Below are 21,753 nucleotides of genomic sequence, written 5' to 3'. Positions count from 1 at the left end.
CCACATTTTGTTTATCTATTTACCCATTGAAGGACATTTGGATTGTTTCCATCTTTTGGCTTTCATAGGTAGTGCTTTTATGAACATTTATGTATAAGTATTTGTTCGAGTACCTGTTCCAGTTCTTTTAGATATGTACCCAGGAGTGGAATTGCTGGGTCATATAGTAATTCTACACTTAACTACTTGAGGAACTGTCGGAAGTGTTTCCCAAAGTGGCTGCACTATTTTACATTTTCACCACTGATGTATGAGGGTTCCAGTTACTCCATATCCTCACCAACACTTGTTAGTTTTTTGTTTTTTGTTTTTTTTAATGGGCATTCAAGTGAGTATGAAGTGTTAATCTTATTGTGGTTTGTTTTGATTTTCATTTCCCTAATGGCTAATGATGTTGAACATCTTTTCATGCACTTACTGGCCATGTGTGTATCTTCTCTGGAGTAACGTCTAGTTCGATCTTTTGCTCATTTTTTCATTGGGTTGTCTTTACCTTTTTTCCATATTTTAGATACAAATCCTGTATCAAATATGTGATTTGTAAATACTTTCTCCTGTTCTTTGGGTTATCTTTTCACTTTCTTGTTAGTGTCCTTTGAAGCATAGACTTTGTGTCATATTTAAGGTCATGAAGGTTTATGCTTACATTTTCTTCTAAGAATTTTATAACTTTAGCTCTTAAATTTAGTGCAAGTAAAAAAACGATGCAAACCAAAACAAAAAACAAGTACTGCTATAATGCTTTACCACCATTAGCTCATTTAACAATAACCTGTGAGTTAGGTACTATTCTTATCTTCATTTTATACTAAGGCATAATTAGTTTAAATAATTTGACCAAGATCATTCAAACAATTAATCATGGCCCCTGCATTTGAACATAGGCAGTCTTATCTCTAGAATATGCTTTTAACTGCTAACACTGCTTCTTTTTTGAGGAAAGTATTTTATATTTACTCTGTAAAAGTCTTGCACATAATTTGTTGGATTTATTCTAGGTACCTTATTTTTTGTTTCTATTGTAAATAGTATTTTTTTGAATTAAGTTTTCCAACAATTGCTAATACACAAGAATGAAATAGATATTTGTATAGTGTTCTTATATATAGTAATCTTGCTGAACTCTTTTTTTTTTTTTGCCCGCCCTGCGAGGCATGTGGGATCTTAGTTCCCCGACCAGGGATCAAACCCGCATCCCTTGCAGTCAGGGACTTTAGTTCAGTGCCTAATTGAAGCAATGGTGGGGGCATCTTCCTCTCATTTAGTAGAACTGCTTCTAACATTTCCCCTTTAAAGTATGACTTTCAATCTAAGTTTTTGAGAGGTGCTTCTCCCCAGGTTAAGGAAATTGCTTTCTTTGTGAGTCAAGATTCTGTCAAGGAACAAATGGTGCACTCTGTCAGTTTAATAAAAGGACTGTAGTCAGAGTTTAAGGCCACCTGCAAGAGATAATGCCATACCATCCCTGGGCCTAATCGGCAAGGAGAGGGAGTGGTTGCTGGAACTCAGGGAAGGTAACTTTATGAGAGGACTTGAACTGATAAGGAGGGAACTAGAGAAGTAAATAAGCTGACCTCAAGTCTTCTCCTCCCTCCAGTCTCTTGTACCAGGAAGAGACAATGGCAAGAGGGCAAGGAACCCTCCTTGATGCAGTCGATTCATATGAGCTTCTTGGAGAAGGAGAAGAAGATACATAACATCCTTCCTATTTTTATTTCAAAATTCAAAATACGAATGGGTATTGAATATTTTTCAGCTGCCTTTCTGTATCTATTGAAAAGGTCATATGAGTTTCCTCTTTTAATCTGTTAACGTGGTAAATGCCATAATAGATTTCTAACATTACACTACCTTTCATTTTTGAAATAAAACCTACTTGGACATGTCTTTTTTAATTTGTTTTTTAATAATATGCGTTACTGGATTTTGTTTGCTAGTGTTTTATTTAAGATTTTTTTCCAGCTATACTCATAAGTGAGATTGGACTATTATTTCTTCACATATTGTCCTTGCCTGGTTTTGATATCAAGTTTCTTATAGCGTCATAAAATGAGTTGAGAAGCATTTCTTTCTCTGTTTTGTGGAAGAATTTGTATCAGATAAGGATTTTGTTCCTTAAAGGCTTGATAAAACTTAACCTATGAATTCATCAGAGTGGCCTGTTGTCTCTTTTTCTTCCTTTCCTCCTTTCCATCCATCTTTTTTTCTCTCATTCTTTCCTTGGAAGGGATGTGTGTGTGTGTGTGTGTGTGTGTGTATATATATATATATATTTCTTTTTTTTTAAACATCTTTATTGGAGTATAATTGCTTTACAATATTGAGTTAGTTTCTGCTGTATAACAAAGTGAATCAGCTATATGTATACATATATCCCCATATCCCCTCCCTCTTGCATATCCCTCCCACCCTCCCTATCCCACCCCTCTAGGTGGTCACAAAGCACTGAGCTGATCTCCCTGTGCGATGCTGCTGCTTCGATCTACTTTACATTTGGTAGTGCATATATGTCAGTGCTACTTTCTCACTTAGTCCCAGCTTACCCTTACCCAAGGGATGTATTTTTAAACTAATGATTCAGTTTCTTAAATGTCTTGATTTTTTCTTTGTTAATGTGATAGTAAAATACAGATTATAGTTTTATATAATTACCCACCTGGCAGAGTTCTTCGTAGTATTTTTTAAAATGCTATGCTAGTTTAGTTATGACTCCCTTTTAATTCCTGATATTGTTTATTTGCTGTTTTTCTCTTTTTCTCTATCAGCTTGACCAAAACATTCTTTATTTACTCTCCTTGTTTCAGTATAGTAGCTCTATCCTCATCTATGACTAGTCCTTAAGTTCAGCTATCCTTTGGTTCAAGTCTTCAGAGTGGACCTCTGTGAGCCCAACATCACTGCTCAGCTTAGCACTTTGGGTTTCCTCTTTATTTTAGATCCCTATGAATTTCCTTTTTAACCTTGGGAGCTCGGTTATGCGTTTAAGAAAATATTTGTTATATTTTATCCTACATTTCTAGGTAGAAAGCTTTTTAGGTTAATCTTGCTTGGCATACTGCAGTAAATACCAGTCTTACTACTTTAAAAAAATATTTAAAGTAAGAAGAGAAAGTTTACCTTTCTACTCATCCAGTTTTTATCTTTTCACTTATATATATATCATAGACTTCTTTAGGTAAGTACATAGAGATATACTTGGTTCCTCCATCTTGTTGTTAGGTCATCATGAACACTCTGTGCCCTCACTCTCATTGTGCCAGGAACAGAGGGATGGGAAGGTACACCCTGCTCTTAATTACCTTGGCCCAGAAGTGACTAATATCACTTCTGCTCATATTTCAATAGGGGAACCTGGGAAATACAATGTATCATGTGGATATTTGGTGAGTTTCTGTCATACTTGAGTTTATTCTGTAGAATTATGTTGTATGTAACTACTTGACATAAATGTGGTGTGACACATAGAATTCTGATACTGAGATTTCATGAGCATTTTCATGAGTAAACTTAAGTGGTTTTGGATAATTAGGTAGACCTTATTTGGCAAGAGTTAATGGGATAAGATGTCTTACAAGTTTTTTTTTTTTTTTTTTTTTTTTTAAGTAGCAGAATATATGACAACTGGGATATTTATTTTTAATTAATTAATTATTTATTTTTTTGGCTGTGTTGGGTCTTCGTTTCTGTGCGAGGGCCTACTCCAGTTGCGGCAAGCGGGGGCCCCTCTTCATCGCGGTGCGCGGGCCTCTCACCATCGCGGCCTCTCTTGTTGTGGAGCACAGGCTCCAGACACGCAGGCTCAGCAGTTGTGGCTCACGGGCCTAGCCGCTCCGCAGCATGTAGGATCCTCCCAGACCAGGGCTCGAACCCGTGTCCCCTGCATCAGCAGGCAGACTCCCAACCACTGCGCCACCAGGGAAGCCCCTTACAAGTTGTTTTTAAAACAAAAATATTTTCTCTCCTTTTCTAGGAAAAAAGTTAAGAATCTAGTTCCAGGATATCTGGATATTTCTAGTCTTTTCTAGAATTATTACTGGTTATAAATCAAAGAATTAAATGAGCAATAATAGTTAGACTTGCATTTTGTTAAACGATACTTTTTTTTTGAGGTAAAATCACAGTTTCCTTACAGATATAAAATAAATACATGGTAAAGATTTTGTTAAACTCATCATTTAATGAGGGAATTAGGCAGATTTAAAACTGGCTCAAAAAAGAACTCAAAGAAGCACAAATTTATTTGGCATAGAGGGAAGGTGAAATGAGTGTACATAGGAACACTGTAAACTCTCCCCTTTCAGGGGGGTTGGAGGGAAGTCATTTGACCCTCCTCTGGCCAGAATTTATTTTCATGTCTATGGGCAAGAATTCTTTTGCATTTGCTAAGAGTTATCTGCAACTTACTTTGTTGTAAAATAGTTCAAGGACAGTGAAAGGCTAGAATTACATAACCAAGAAGAATGTGCTCTAAACAGTACATGGTTTTTCATTGAAGACAGATAGTAATCTTTTTTTTTCCCCCAGATTTACTTACAGTTAAAACTCATACCAGATAAATTATGATTCAACAGTAGTGTGTTATTTGAGAAATGTATGGGGCAATTATAAATAAAGCATTATAAGAAACTAACATGAAAATATTATGTTTCTCTTTGTTACAGGTTTATGCTGCTGATTGTACTGATGGTGTTCTTTTAGAGCTACGAAAATATTTGCCAAAATATTACGGTATCTGGTCACCTCCCACTGCACCAAATGGTAATCTTTTCTTTAAAATCCATCTTTTAGCCTTAATTCATGAGAGTTGCTTTTTAAAAGGCTTAAATAAGATTAAGCCTAGTATATAAAAACAACATATCCGTTTTTCTTACTACTCTTTCTCTTCTTCATTAAAGAAAACTTATTAATATTTTTGCTGTTCATAACCAGTTTCTTAGATAGCATATACAAATTAATGACCAATCTCTTATAATTGAATGAAAATATATATACTAGTATTTAATACTGTATTAATTTACAGATGTTCTTTTTACCGAACTTTTTTTTTTTAATAAATTTATTTATTTATTTATTTATTTTATTTTTGGCTGCATTGGGTCTTTGTTGCTGCACGCGGGCTTTCTCTAGTTGCGGCGAGCGGGGGCTACTCTTCGTTACAGTGCACAGGCTTCTCATTGTGGTGGCTTCTCTTGTTGCGGAGCACGGGCTCTAGGCCTACGGGCTTCAGTAGTTGTGGCTCGCGGGCTCTAGAGCGCAGACTCAGTAGTTGTGGTGCATGGGCTTAGTTGCTCCGTGGCATGTGGGATCTTCCCGTACCAGGGCTCGAACCCGTGTCCCCTGCATTGGCAGGCAGATTCTTTTTTTTTTTTTTTTTTTTTTAATTAATTAATTTATTTATTTATTTTTGGCTGTGTTGGGTCTTCGTTTCTGTGTGAGGGCTTTCTCTGGTTGTGGCAAGTGGGGGCCACTCTTCATCGCGCTGCGCAGGCCTCTCACCATCGCGGCCTCTCCCCCTGCGGAGCACAGGCTCCAGACGCGCAGGCTCAGCAACTGTGGCTCACGGGCCCAGCTGCTCCGCGGCACGTGGGATCTTCCCAGGCCAGGGCCCGAACCTGCGTCTCCTGCATTAGCAGGCAGGTTCTCAACCACTGCGCCACCAGGGAAGCCCGGCAGGCAGATTCTTAACGGCTGCGCCACCAGGGAAGCCCCTTCTGAACATATTGAGCAATCTCTTTTCCCATTTTGAAAAAAAGAAAATCAAGAAAAATATTTTCTTTGTGTACCTTCCTCCCTATCTTCTGTCTCACTCCTTCATCCCCCACCTGCATGCTTTAAATAGCAGTCTTTTAAAAAATACTGGTAAGTTTCATAGTTAGAGGACAAAATGATCTATGTAAGGGCATAGCATTTCTTTCTTAATATTAGTTAATACTTGAAGCAGTATTTGCCACATCAAGGCCTTTGACAGCAGACAGAATTCAGTTAAACTGGTAGCATGACTGCTAACGATTGAAGAAGATTCATGAATGAGGGAAGAGTTTCAAACTTGACTGAGTTTAAGAATAACCCATAGGCTTATTAAAATGCAAATTAATAGGCTCAATTCCCAGACATTTTGATTATGCAGATCTGTGTTGGAGTTTAGTGATATGCTTGTTAAATAAAAGCTTCAAGTTTTTTTGATATAGATAGTGCTTGAACCACATTTTGAGAACAGGAAGAGAAGGGGGCTCCTTCTCTCCTTCTCTGAACAGTTTCAGCTTGTTCTTTTCCTCGGTTCTTTGTCTCCCTTCTACTCATTCACTGCTTTTGCGAAGTTTCATTAATAGGGAATCGTGGTATCTCCCTGTGAGTATCCTCTGATAATAGTAAATCACTGGTTCCCCAGGGTATTTAGGATTCTTCTGTATTTCAGTTGTATGGCGGGTGGGTGAGCTTTGCTTTGCTCTCCTCCCCTCTTCTCCTCTCCCCGCCCATCTCCCCTTCTTTCCCTTTCGTTTCCTTTTCTCCCTCCCTGCCTCTTTCTTTCCCCTTCCCTTCCTTTCCCTTATCTAATCTAGCCTCGGGATAGTTAAATGCTCAGTTTAAAAAATTATTTAGAAGGGGTAGAGGGAATTCCCTGGCGGTCCAGTGGTTAGGTTTCCCCGCTTCCACTGCAGGAGGCACGGGTTCAGTCTCTGGTTGGGGAACCACATGCTGTGCAGTGCAGCCAAACCAAAAAAAAAAAAAAAAAAGAAGGGGTAGAATAACTGACCAAACAGCATCATTATTTGGAAAAGTAGAGTATACTGAAAGAATTTGGGTAAGAGAAGAAATATTTTAATTGAAAGTAACATTTTATAATTTAGGATTACTGGCACGTGATTTAAAAATCAAAGACTTACTAGCAATCAACAGCCTTTTTGGTCTTCAATACCAAATAATCTTGAGGGACATCTCTGCTAATGTATTGTAGAGCAGTAACTTTGAAGTCAGAAGACTTGGCTTCTACATTAGTTATTTCCAAATTTTGTGAACTTTGCTAACTCATTAACCTTTTGAGCTCCACTTTTCTTCTATAAATGGAAAATAATATCACATAGAGTTGTGAAGATCACGTTATGTGAGAATGCTTTGTAAACTCTAATACTCTTATTTTAATATAAATGGAGAAATTGGTGCTACTGAGATGAAAAGATGAGGTGAGGAAAATGAGAAAAGAGAGGAGAAAATGTCAATAGAAGTATACATATTTAGAGTGGTCCTGTAATACCAACAATTGTCTCAGGGAATTTCCCATTCCTTTCCAATTAAAAAAATATATTTTAATTTATTTTTAAAAATAAAAACAAACAAACAAACAAACAGTTTTTTTTGGCTGTGCCTCGTGGCTTGGGGGAGTTCCCCGACCAGAGATTGAACCCGGGCCATAGCAGTGAAAGCGCCGAGTTCTAACCACTGGACCACCAGGGAACTCCCGTCCTTTACAATTTTTTTTTTTTTTTTTAAATTTAGTTACTTTTAGCTGCATGGGGTCTTTGTTGCTGTGCGTGGTCTTTCTCTAGTTGCGGCGAGCGGGGGCTACTCTTTGTTGTGGCACGCGGGCTTCTCATTGCAGTGGCTTCTCTTGTTGCAGAGCACGGGCTCTAGGCGTGCAGGCTTCAGTAGTTGTGGCTTTAGGGCTCTAGAGTGCAGGCTCAGTAGTTGTGGTGTACAGGCTTATTTGCTCCACGGCATGTGGAATCTTCCCAGCCGAGGGCTCGAACCCGTGTCCCCTGCATTGGCAGGCAGATTCTTAACCACTACACCACCAGGGAAGTCCCCTTTCCAGTTTTTTAGCTCTGGAAGGAGTTAGATAAAACTGTTGCACCATACAGATTGTTCAGCTTTGATTTTGCTAGAGAGTTCATGGAATCATCTTTCTGTTTTTATCATTTTGATTGTAAATGAAATAAATATAAGATAGGAAACTTTTTGACATCTTTAGCCCACGGGATCATGAAAACAAATATTTTCTTAAATTTTAGTAGAAAACTGGTTTGTATTACTGAACTTTACATAGTATTAAATTAATGACATAATTTATTTCTTGACTTTTTTTTCCCTCTTTATTTGAGCATCTTTTCTTATGTGCTCAAGGTAGAGTTTTATACAGCTTTGTATAATTCTTATAATCCAAAGTTGTAAAATGTGGAAAGTACTGCCAGTTTGCTCAGCAAATTATTGTCACTTAAGAGAAGCATAAGGATGTGCTGACCAATAGGGTGTTTTTTCTTTTAAATTTTGTACGGCAGTTTTATTGAGATATAATTTATGTACCATAAAACTCACCCATTTAAAGTGTACAATTCAGTAGTTTTTTGTTATAGAGTTATACAGTCATCACCATTAGCAAACCTTAGAACATGACCAGTGGGTTTTGTTTTCTTTTTGTTTTTTAAGGTAAAACATTTGTTAGTAATTACATTTGAAGATTTGGAGCTATTTATACATATTAAATCTCATTTTACTTGTGTGTAAGTACATAGATACCTAGTACAAGTACTATCAAAAGCCTTTTATTGTTAGTTATTTGGAGGAATGGAAAAGTGTATCTTCAAGTAGGTTTGAGCAAATTGAGAGTTCTCAAATGTAATCTCCAGTCTCATTGATTGGTAGGTTTCTGGATCTAGCTACTAGTCAAGTTTCAGGAAGCATGGACTGAAATTAGCTGTTCCCTTTATCCCACATTTGGAGGCTCAAGGTCTCTTCTATTTATAATTCCTTTTACTTTCAGCTTCTGTTACTCTTAGAAATAGCTGAAGATTGATGTGAAAAACAGAAATTTGGCTTCATAGATGGGCAGGGATTCACCACCAGGCCTTTTCTCCTTTTTGGGAGGTTCAGAAATGAAGATGGTAGCCAGTACCTAGATATGGTGGGGAAGAATGTGATGAAACTTGGAACCCATATTCTAATGATTTATACAATCAATAATATTCATTAAGGGGATCTGAATAAGTCTTCCTTCAACTCTCTAAATGTCTTCACCCTTGTCTTTCCTTTAAAAGAACTAGTTATCTCATCTTGACTGTTTAGTTTTTTGTAGGTCTTTCAACTTTTCCACAGTATTTCAAATGTTTTTATTTTTTTCTCCTTTGATACTGTGGAATTTTCTGCCTTTTTTTTTCTTAGAGTGTCAGGACTATATTCCGTCAGTAGAATTTTTTTTATGCTTAATGTATTAGAAAACAATGTAGGTATTTAATTTATATTAATATTTAAGATAATTATATTTAATTGTATATATTTAAATAGAAAATATATTTAAAATAGAAAAACTTTTTCATTTATAGTAACCTTGTGTAATCTTATACATACTATATCATCAACAGCATGAAATATATAAATATTTTGAGCATGTTAACTATGCCATTGGTATAGCCACTGAGAAGTCTTACTTAATAGTCTGCTTATAACAGCATGAAGTGGTGTATTTTAGAATACCTGGTAGTTATTTTCATGATTTTTACCTCAAAAAATTAAGGAACTATGGAAATTCTATATATATTTTCCATAAATTAATATGTAAATAACAGATATATCCCTTATGGCCACAGCCCGTTAAACTAAACTATACTTCTAGTCAGTGTGACCTCTTGTAATGAGATCCATGTATTTATGAAAAATAGATGTCCTATTATTTATTATACAAATACCAAGACTAAGCTTAATAGAATATCTTTTAGCTCCGAGGTTCACATATGCCAGTCCTTAGACCTCTGACAGACTGGCTTCATCAGAATCTGTTGTCCTAAATAGAGCTTTTAAGAATTTAAAAAAGTAAATGTAGTTATTTTGCTATCTTTATGATTTATACACACATGCATATATATGTGTATATATGAAAAAATCAGCTCTCTTCAGTTTTTAATATTCAAAAATCTGTCTTTACTTACAAGTTACATCATATCAAATAGTCATAATTATTTTCCAAACATCATATTAATATAGTTTAATTTATTTCTTTGACCTTGGTTACAATGAACCTAAACTATTCCAGATAGAACATTATCTTATTCTTAGTTCATCAGATTTTGGCAGTGGAGTTTTAGAACATATTTTCTGCATACCTAAAGATTGAAAAATATTGTTCCACTATACCCAGAGGGGCTTAGCTGAAAAAGTGTCCTTTGTTATCCAGTCTGTAGCATTGCCTTATAAATGAGGCTCCCCTGTTGTAAAATGCCTTTGGTCATTTAAGTTATTAAGTCTTGAGATTGACCTACTTTGAGTTGAACTGTCTTCTACTGAAATAATTTGCTAATAGCATTTTTTCAGAGGGAATTAGTATTCAAATTAATTTCTAGTGATAATAACCTGTAAAAAAAAAAAATCAGCTTAGAGCTCATTGCTCAGATCATGCCTCATTTTCCTATTTACCTATTTTATTCAAAAGCAGTTGTGGCAAGCTGCTAGATATATAACATCATATTCTGTTTTTAAAACTCTACATCTCTAAAGCAGGTTTTTTTGTTTTTTTTTTAATAACTTAAGAGAGAAAGAGAAATGAGAATTTCAAAATCTTTTCACTTAAAAAAAATCAAGGCCAGAGAACTGAAAGAATACACTAAACCAACTCTCAGTAGGCCTTAATTTAAGGATTATTAACTTAACACTAATAATCAATAATTTAGCAGTTATTTGGTAATTCCAATCATATAAAACATATCAAGAACCCGAAAGTAAGATAGTGACAAACATTTGCCTAGTCAAAATAAATGTCAAATAATATCGATGATACTTAAGCCTGTTTACTGAAGGAATGGCTCAACTTATTACAGGATGAGGAAGGCCAAACCCAAAGTTCCCCTGGGCAGTAAGAATGAGAAGGGCAAACATTGATTCTTTCAGCAAACATTTATTGTATTCCCACTATAAAGAAAGTTTGCATTTGTATTTTTCTCCTTCGCAAGAGAAGGAAAAAATGGGGATTTTATATGCAGTTTGCAAAGTCTCTACTCTAGCTTCTGACGTTTCTATCTTATTACAACAAACAGGTTATTTTTTGTTTTTAATCACTACCAAATTGGCAAGTAGAAAATAATAACCCTACACTGAACTATAGATGCTGTGATAGCTAGGTTTACACACTATCTTTATACTCCCATACATAGCCTCACCTCAGTAAGGCTTTTAGGGTTTCTTGAGTTATGGAAATTAATGATGATAAATTTGTGAATGCTAATGATTTACTGTATTAGGATCTAATTAGTCTTTTCTGATACTTGAAATATAAGCCTAGTTACTGAAATTTTTATACAACTTTAGGGAGAGGATGGATTGGTTTCCTTCTGTTTTGCTCAAGGTAGCTGAAATTGGGAAGAGAGAATCTGAAGGGGCCTGTCCTATGCTACCTCCTTTATCTTCTCGTCCGCCCCTGTGGTTATCTTTTAAAGCACAGAAATGGGTTGGTTCCAGTTTCTTGATCAGGATATTCCTACTTGTCTCATTACCTTTCACTGTCGGCAGGTTCATGTGTGTGTCCAGACCTTTTACTTTCTCTTATCCTGTTAAAGATGTCCATTTGTTAGAAACTTTCTTAAAATGTGGCATGCTCCTTCTTGTTTCTGCCAGTGCTGGTCTCTTAGGCTGCAGTTCCTTTTTTGTCACTTGACTTCACCTAGTTCTACAAGGTTATAATCCTCCCTCTCGCCATTTTCCTTTCACTAAGAGATAAAATTTTAAAAAATAAATTTATTTACTTAAATTTTATTTACTTTAAAGAAGTAAAACCTTGTTACTTTGATAAAAAGAAAATATAATCACTTCTGTCTTTGAGGAAAAGTTTTTACGAGAAGTGCTTCCTATTACATTCGTAACTGAAAATTACGATCTCATTCAGAACTTTATTTGGGAAGATTCATTCACCCAGGAAGTGGGGGAAGAATTTCTTTCCTTACTTCTTTCCCTCAGTGCACCTGGACTCTTATTCAAGCTAAAACTATAAGGTCAGCTACTGTGTGTGATAACTGGGATGTTTATTTTTTTACTTGAATCTCCATTTATAATAGTTTTCTGAGGAAAGATGTATACAGGATGCCAAAGTTATTTACAAATGAACTTTTGAGGATTTCTTGTGTTCTAAAAAGCAAGATATTTGTTTTTCCTTTGGGACTAGTAACACTAGAATGTATATTTGGCAGTGACCATCATTTGGATTGATTTACTTTTCTTAACCTATACCTGTTGTGTCCTCTGTGGGAAGGATTTATTCCTATTACTAATTTTAAATGAAGACTTAAAAATTATTAAAATACTGATATCTGCTGAGGCATATATGATATAAACTATATTCAAAAGGAGAATGTATTCTGGGACAACTTTTAAAATAATCTCATTGCCTTTTTAATGTCCTTGGAAGCCTTATATCTAATTCATATCTTTTGTTTATGGTTGAATATTATTTATTCCATCTCCTGCAGGAGTTTCCCTGTGACATTTATACCTGTTGTAAATTTGTTGGTCAGTCTTTTTTTTTTTTTTTTTCTCTCTCTCTTCAGGTGGAGTAATAATAATTGTTGACTCTGGACTTGTTTTAACTTTTTTCTCAGTTTTAAGATTTCCTCATTTTTGTTTTTCCTTGAGTAGTAATATGTTTTCCTATTACTAATTAGGGTTTTTCTTTAATAACAGATTTATACCTAAAACTGGAAGATGTGACCCATAAATTTAATAAGCCCTGTATAATGGATGTAAAGATAGGGCGGAAAAGCTATGATCCTTTTGCTTCATCTGAGAAGATTCAGCAACAGGTCAGCAAGTACCCATTAATGGAAGAGATTGGGTTCTTGGTGCTTGGCATGAGGGTAAGAGTGATTTTCAGTGTAATACACACGTTTCTTGTTACATATTCTTTCCTTGAAAATTATGTCACATATATTTTGGAATTAGGTTATCCATAACTCCCCAGTGTGGGCAGAGATTTTTACCTCTTCTGTTCACTGGTATGTGGGCAGTGTCAGGAATTATTCTGATATACAGTACATGATTAATAAGTAAATGAATAGCTAAACCTCAAGGCTCTGACTCTGATAATTTTGTATTAAAGAAGTCTTAAGTTTAGGTGCAAAATAAATAACATGATAAGTGAATGTGATGTTATTTATGATTTTCCCACGAGAAAAGTGCTAAATTTATATATTCAGTAATTTTTCTGTATATTTAAAACAGAAGAGTGAAATTAAAAATTAGGATATTGTTTCAGACTGTGATTTAAAGCTGTTGTTTTCTTTGCTCATGTTTCTCTGGATTGGCAATTTGAGTTGGGCTCAGGTGGTCAGTTCTTCTGATCTCATCCAGGTTCCCTCTTGTGGCTGCACTCATCTGATGGCTCAGCTGGGGCTTGGTGGTCTAAATGACCTCACTCTTATGTCTACAAATTGATACTGTTTTTTTTTTTTAAATTATTTATTTATTTATTTATTTATTTATGGCTGTGTTGGGTCTTCGTTTCTGTGCGAGGGCTTTCTCTAGTTGCGGCAAGCGGGGGCCACTCTTCATCGTGGTGCGCGGGCCTCTCACTGTCACGGCCTCTCTTGTTGCGGAGCACAGGCTCCAGACGCGCAGGCTCAGCAATTGTGGCTCACGGGCCTAGTCGCTCCGCGGCATATGGGACCTTCCCAGACCAGGGCTCGAACCCGTGTCCCCTGCATTGGCAGGCAGACTCCCAACCACTGCGCCACCAGGGAAGCCCGATACTAACTGTTGACTGAGCCTTTTCCCATGAGGTTCCTCATCTTCCAGAAGGCGAAGTGGAGCTTCTTCATGTGCTACACTCCAGGAAGGCAAGAGTGAGAGCTACAAGAGCTGTTAAAATCTAGGTTTGGAAGTCACTTTCTGTCATTTCTGTGGAGTTTTATAGGTCAAAGTACATCACAGGGCGTGCATATTGATAGGGAGAAGAAGACCCCACTTTTGATGGTGGGAATAGGGGAGTCAAAATACAAATGGCAGTGTGCACAAGGATGTTGAGGCCATCTTCGCAAACAATATGCCACAGTTAAGAATGTGGAATAAAATCCTCTAAATAAATGGTATGTCTAGATGTCTGGAGGTAAAATTTGTATATATGATAAATTATTGCTTCTATAAAAACATAATGGGTCATTTTGAAATTCATCATGTAAGATGATATACAGTCTTCCTTTTGAGTTTTAAACAGGAGAGTTAATAGGAAGCATTATAAATGAATTGTTACTGTGATAATTAAAACAGCACAGTTGAATTTGGTAGTCTGTAAATAAAACCAAAGAAATTATTGACACAGTTATTTCATTTTAGAAAACTCTGAATGTGGGTATATAGTAAAGGGGAAAAGGGTAGTGGAATAATGGTAAAACAAACAAGGAATAAACATCTCAAAGGAATCTGACTGGGCAGTTATTTAAACCTTCACTGTTTTCAAATCTCTCACCCTCCTGCTTTCCTTCTCTTTTAGCAGATAACTTTGCCTTCTGCTTCAGAAAAAATAAGCCATCACACAGGATTTCCTTTAATTTCCTGCTAACAGATGTACATACCTAACCTGCAAGTGCTTTCATTTCCTCCTTATTCCTTCCTGTCACGTTGAAGAATTTTCCATTTTCCTAAGGACAGCCCTTCCCTGTGTCCTCTGGATCTCATTGTCTCCCACCTCTTCAGGAGCCTAATACTGTTGATTCTCTCTTGTCCTTTTTGTATCTTCAACTTCTGTCTCTCTTTACTCTTTTTTCCTTTTGTTTTAAATATGTTCAAATCACGCTCAAAAAAAAAATCAAAACCCATCTTTATCCTGTTCTGCTCTCCAGCAATGGGTTTAAATTGTTTCCACTTTGCACCCAAACTAGTTATATTTGTTTCTGTTGCCTTACTTCCCACTCAGTATTCTTCAGCCCATTCCAGTCTGGCTTTGGCTACATCATGCCACTAGATTGGTGTCTCATGAAGATCCCTAATGACGTCTCCATGTCACTAAATCCAAATGGCATTTTTCATTACTCATCTTACTTCACTTTGAAAAGCAGCCTTCAACACTGACTAGGTCCTCCTTGAAACATTCCTTTTTGTGTCCATAACACTACACTCTCTCTTGTTTTTTTCCTAAGACCACTTGGCAGTCTTCTTTGCCAGCTCATTTCTTTCTGTTTGTTCTTTAAATATTGAGGTATTCCTCTTAGTTCCATTTTACTGCCTCCCTCTCTTTTTTATTTCTTCCTAAGTGGCATCCTTTGTTCTCATTGGTTCAGTTTCACTTACACTGATAACTCCCAAACATATATTTTCAGCTTCTGGTTTTTCTTTGATCTCCTAATCTATGTAGCTAACAGCCTATTAGACATTTTACTCAGATAACTTAAAGACATCTAGGACTAATATGTAAAAAACTGACATAGATCTGTCTTGCAAAATATCAACCACAATAGTAGCAGCAAACCTGTTATTCTCTGTCTCAGTAAATGGCATCACCATACATCCAGTTTTACGAGGGAGAAACCTCATAGTACCATCACCTCTCAGATCCATCCATCAATCCTGTTGATCTTAATTCCCAAGCACCTGAGTCCCATTGTCAAAATTATTCCTCTCTAGACTAGTGAACTCTCAATTTCAGTTTTGCTGAAATTTACTGAACTCTCAATTTACTGAACTCTCAATTTCAGTTTTGCTCTCTTCCAGTCTGTTCTCCAAACATTGCAAAATGTATATCTAATTGTGACATTCCCCAGCTTAAAAACTCTTCAGTGGGTTTCCATTGCCTTTAAGATATGATTTTGCTCTCCTGTGTTGTGTTATTTCCCCAGACAAATGAGGTTCATCTGTTTATATTTTTAAATAACATTCTTATTGAGATATAATTTATATACCATTCAATTCACTCATTTAAGGTATACAGTTGATTGGTTTTAGTATATTCATAGAGTTGGGCAGCCATCATCATATTCAATTGTAGAACGTTTTCATCACCCCAAAAGAAATGCTGTACCTATTAGCAGTCACTCCTCATTTCCTTCCAACTTCCAACCCCCTAGCCATAGACAATTCTAATCTACTTTCTGACTCTATAGCTTTGCCTCTTCTGGACGTTTCATATAAACGGAATCATGTAATACAATAGGTGGTCTTTTGTGACTAGCTTCTTTCAATAATGTTTGCAGAGTTTGTCTATGTTAGCATAAATCAGTGTTTTATTCCTTTTTATTGTTGTACGGATATACCACATTTTGTTTATCCATTTGTTTGCTGGTCAACTTTGTGTTGTTTCCACTTTTGGGCTATTATTAATAATGCTATCGTGAACATTCATGTACAAGTCGTTACGTTTTTTTTGGGGGGGGGGTAGTTCCTGAATTTGAAATTGTTGTGTGCTATGATTAAGTTTAACCTTTTCAGAAACTGCCAAAGTGTTTTTCCAAAGTTCCTGCACCATTTTACATTTCTACCAGTGATACATAGGAGTTCCAGTTTCTCCACATCCTCACCCAAAACCCAGACCTTGTTATTGTCTCTCTCTCTTTTTCTTTTTTTAACTATAAGCCATCCTAGTGGATGTGAAGTGGTATCTCATTGTGGTTTTTATTTGCATTTCCCTAATGGCTCATGGTATTGAGCCTCTTTTCATGCACTCTTGACCATGTGTATATCTTCTTTGGAGAAATGTCTATTCCAATCCTTTGCCCTTTTTTTTTTTTTTTTAATTTTTAATTTTATTTGTTTATTTATTTATGGCTGTGTTGGGTCTTCGTTTCTGTGCGAGGGCTTTCTCTAATTGCGGCAAGTGGGGGCCACTCTTCATCGCGGTGCGCGGGCCTCTCGCTATCACGGCCTCTCTTGTTGTGGAGCACAGGCTCCAGACGCGCAGGCTCAGTAATTGTGGCTCACGGGCCTATTTGCTCCGCGGCATGTGGGATCTTCCCAGACCAAGGCTTGAACCTGTGTCCCCTGCATTGGCAGGCAGATTCTCAACCACTGCGCCACCAGGGAAGCCCCCTTTGCCCATTTTTAATTTGGGTTGTTTTTTCTGTGGATTGTTTTTCCACTTTCTTTATAATGGCTTTGGAGTACAAAAGTTTTAAATTTTGAAGTCTAATTTTTTTTTTGTCTTTTGTTACTTGTGCTCTTGGTGTCATAGTTAAGAAACCATTGCCTAAACTAAAGTCATGAAGATTTACTCCTATTTTTCTTCTATAGTTTTAACTCTTACATTGAGATATGTGTACATTTTAAGTTAGTTTTTTGGGTGTGCTTTGAGGAAGAGGTCAAACTTCTTCTTTTGCGTATGGATATTCAGTTGTCCTAGCACCATTTATTGAAAAGACCATTCTTTCCCCCACTGGATGCTCTTGACACCCTTGCTGAAAATAAACTGACCATAAATGTAAGAGTTTATTTCTGGACTCTGAGTTCTCTTCTGTTGATCCATATTGTCTATCTTTATGCCAGAACCACACTGTCTTTTTTTTTTTTTTCCCCCAGCTTTATTGAGGTATAATTGACGTAAAGATATTTAAAGTATACATTGTGGTGATTTGATATGCATACACATTGTGAAAGGATTCACTCATCTAGTTAATTAACATATCCATCACCTCACATATTTATCTTTTTTTTTTTTTTTTTTTTTAATTTTTTTATTGATTAATTGATTGATTGATTGCTATGTTGGGTCTTCGTTTCTGTGCTAGGGCTTTCTCTAGTTGTGGCAAGCGGGGGCCACTCTTCATCACGGTGCGCGGGCCTCTCACCGTCACGGCCTCTCTTGTTGCGGAGCACAGGCTCCAGACGCGCAGGCTCAGCAATTGTGGCTCACGGGCCCAGCCGCTCCGCGGCATGTGGGATCCTCCCAGACCAGGGCTCGAACCCGCGTCCCCTGCATTAGCAGGCAGATTCTCAACCACTGCGCCACCAGGGAAGCCCACATATTTATCTTTTATTTGTGTATGTGAGAACATTTAAGTTCTAAGTTCTACCCTCTTAGCAAATTTCAGTTATGCAATACAGTGTTATCAATTTAGTCACCATGTTTTACATTAGATCCTCAGAATTTATTCATCTTATAACTGAATGATGAATACCAACCTCTTCCTATTTCCCCCACCTCCTCCCAGCCCTTGGTAACCACTTTCTACTCTCTCTTTCTATAAGTTTGGTTTGTTTTTTTGGATTCCATGTATAAGTGATGCTGTGCAGTATTTGTCTTTCTCTATCTGGCTTATTTCACTTAGCATAATGCCCTTAAGGTCCATCTATGTTGTTGCAAATGGCAAGATTGCCTTCTTTTTCATGACTGAATAATATTCCATTGTTTATTTACAGGTGTACTTGGAGGTATTGTGGGTTCAGCTCCAGACCACTGCAATAAAGCAGATATCACAATAAAACAAGTCACAAGAATTTTTTGGTTTCCCAATGCATATAAAAGTTATGTTTACACTATACTGTAATCTGTTAAGTATGCAATAGCATTATGTCTAAACAAACAATGGGCATACCTTAATTTAAAAATACTTTATTGCTAAAAAAGTGCCAAAACAATTATAATAGTAACATCAAAATTCACTGATCACATAACATAACAATATAATAATAATGAAAAAGTTTGAAATATTGCGAGAATTACCAAATGTGACACAGAGACATGAACTGAGCAAATGCTGTTGGAAAAATGGTGCTGATAGACTTGTTTAATGGAGGCTTGCCATAAACCTTCAATTTGTGAAAAACACAGTATCTGTGAAGTGCAGTAAAATGAGGTATGTGTGTACACACCACATCTTTATCCATTCATTCATTGATGTACACTTAGGTTGTTTCCACATCTTGGCTATTGTGAATAATGCTGCAATGAACAGGAAGTGCATATAGCACCACGATATCCTCTTTTCTTTTTCTTGGGTGTATACCCAGAAGTAGAATTGCTGGATCATAATGGTAGTTCTATTTTTAAGTTTTTGAGGAGCTTTCATACTGTTTTCCATAGTGGCTGCACCAGTTTACATTCCTGCCAGTAGTACTCAAGTGTTGCCTTTTCTCTATATTCTGACCAACACTTGTTATTTGTTGTCTTTTTGATGATAACCATTCTAACAGGTGTGAAGTGTATCTTGTGATTTTTTTTTTGCACTTTTTTTTTTTTTTTAATTAATTTATTTATTTATTTTTGGCTGTGTTGGGTCTTCGTTTCTGTGCGAGGGCTTTCTCTAGTTGCGGCGAGCAGGGGCCACTCTTCATCGCGGTGCGCAGGCCTCTCACTATCGTGGCCTCTCTTGTTGCGGAGCACAGGCTCCAGACGCGCAGGCCCAGCAGTTGTGGCTCACGGGCCTAGCCGCTCCGCGGCATGTGGGATCCTCCCAGACCAGGGCCCGAACCCATGTCTCCTGCACTGGCAGGCAGACTCTCAACCACTGCGCCACCAGGGAAGCCCCTATCTTGTGATTTTGATTTGCATTTCCCTGATGATTAGTGATGTTGAGCACCTTTTGATGTTCCTGTTGGCCATTTGGATGTTGTCTTTGGCAAAATATCTATTCAGTTCCTCTGTCCATTTTTGAATCAAAAAATTTTCCCATCAAATTGTCTGACTTCTTTATATATTTGGAATATTAACACCTTATCAGATACAGATATTTTCTCAGAAGCACACTGTCTTTTTTTTTTTTTTTTGGCTGTGCTGTGCAGCTTGCCGGATCTTAGTTCCCTGACCAGGTGTTGAACCCAGGCCCACGGCAGTGAAAGCACTTAGTCCTAACCACTGGACCACCAGGGAACTCCCAAGAACTACACTGTCTTGATTAGTGTAGCTTTGGAGTAAGTTTTGAAACCAGGAATTGTTAGACTTTCAACTTTGTTCTTCTTTTCCAAGATTGTTTTGGCTGTTCTGGGTCCCTTCAACTTCCACGCGAATTTTAGAATCAACTTGTCATTTCTGCAAAGAGGTGTTGGCTGGGATTTTGGTGTAAGGAATAGTTTTGGATCTGTAGATCAATTTGGGTTCCCCTATTTTTGTTTTCATGGCTTCCTTTATATAGTAGTTAGCAGTTTATAATTACATATTGTTTACTTATCTGAGAAAGGATATGATTGAAGTGTGAAATAATAAATGAGAATGAGAATGTGAATATAAATTTAATTATGTTATTCTAGAATGTTAAAATTGGGAGACATACCTTGAATTTAGTAGGAGTTATGTTAGGATTTTTTTCAAATAGTTATTTCTTTAGTAGGTGGTAAATTCATTAAACTTTTTAATCACAGTGGGTTTATAGACTAATAATAAAGATAGACTTGAATAATTTTAGAATGAATGTTCCAAATTTTAAAAATTCTCCTCCAAGACAGTCCTGCCTTTAAATTAAAAAAAAAAAACAAACCAAAAACAACCCTTAATATAACTGAATAGACTGAAATTTACCAAATATATCAGTTTTAACATACTTTTCTGTTATGTTTAACCAGTAGTAGGAAGAGGTTTGGTGGCTAGAAGAACATGCCAATTTAGGAATTCCTTATTTTTAAATGACTGTCAGCAATTATACTGTTATTTCCTTGATCCCAAGATGGTGTAGATGATAAGACTCACTTTGATTTAACAACAAGATTTATTAAGATATGTGTAACAAAAGAGATAGAAACTGAATAGGAACTATATGAACGAGGGAGTCACAAAAGGAGGAGTATAGAGTGCCTTTGGAAAAGGTGGTATTTTGAACTGGCAACGGGGAAAATAATAGGTAAAAAACCAAGAAGCAGAGCATATTGTGAAATAGGAGTTTATGTAAGGTGACTGGAGCATACTATATGTAGGAAGGTGGGGTGTATTTTAGCTTAAAGTATCAAACTTGAGAGAAGTTAATATATCAGCAGCTTGCTTTGGGACTTACTGGCTTTTTGACATAGCATCCTTTTGGGTTAACTATTTGAATGGTTGTTTAATTTTCCAGTTTTGTATTGACTCGGAAAACACATGCTGTATAACTGTAGGGGTTTATTATATTTATTAACCACAAGTAATTGAAATACAATTTGTAGAAATTTACCTGAAATTTCTTTAGAACTTGTGATTCAAGATTTTAGATGATTTAATTTTGGATGTTCCGGTATATTTTTGGCAATAACTTAAATTTTTGACAAAGAAATAAATATTTGCACTTAAGAGAGAAGTCACGTTTCTTAATCACTGATTCCTAATTACTGGGGGAAAAGATTCTTTTGATCTTTATTTATCACATTGTCTAAAAATCAGACTCTTTTTTTGTATACCTTTTTTTCCTCTATAATACTGGATAACAGTAACCCTTCAAATTTCTTTTTTCCATTAATAGGATTTGATTTAATAGGAAATGTGTTTTGCTAAAGATATTTGAATTGGTTTGCTCCTGACATGAGTTCCTGTAAAATAAGCAACTCATATGATCCAGGAAGTGCTGGAGCTTTTTTTTTGCTTGTTATTCTGTCCTACTCATGTCTTCCAACTTACCATTCCGTTAAAAATATTTTCAAGGTGGTACTGTAACTTTTGATTTATAGATATCTTTGTGACTGACCAAGACTGGACAGTGGGTAGAGACTGAAGAAATTCTCAGACCTCTTGATATTCTAGCTTTAACTAGTAAAGTAGAAGTAAATAAAGACGCCTGAAATTAATACAGCATTGTAAATCAACTATACTCCAATAAAAAAATAAATGAATAAATAAAAATAAGTAAATAGAGGAAGAGAGAATATCAATAAAGGAGTCCCACTGAAACTAATTAGCTT

At 36.3% G+C, this 21,753-nt stretch overlaps 1 protein-coding gene across 5 annotated transcripts in view; it reads left to right on the top strand.

Annotated features, from left to right (window-relative positions):
* The window catches only part of IPMK (inositol polyphosphate multikinase), a 43,330-nt gene that overhangs the window by 11,566 nt on the left and 10,011 nt on the right, over positions 1–21,753 (top strand). For 4 of the 5 annotated variants that reach the window (XM_057530961.1, XM_057530960.1, XM_007176325.2 and 1 more), the window contains 2 exons: positions 4,662–4,758; positions 12,655–12,827. In XM_057530961.1, coding sequence (XP_057386944.1) covers positions 4,662–4,758; positions 12,655–12,827 — 270 coding nt within the window. The remainder of the gene's footprint in view (positions 1–4,661; positions 4,759–12,654; positions 12,828–21,753) is intronic. The other variant, XM_057530959.1, reaches the window with a different exon arrangement.

The sequence above is a fragment of the Balaenoptera acutorostrata genome, chromosome 16 (genome assembly GCF_949987535.1).
Source record: "Balaenoptera acutorostrata chromosome 16, mBalAcu1.1, whole genome shotgun sequence".
NCBI lineage: Eukaryota > Metazoa > Chordata > Mammalia > Artiodactyla > Balaenopteridae > Balaenoptera > Balaenoptera acutorostrata.
Note: the sequence above shows the minus strand (reverse complement) of the source record. Positions and strands in the feature narration are given on the sequence as shown.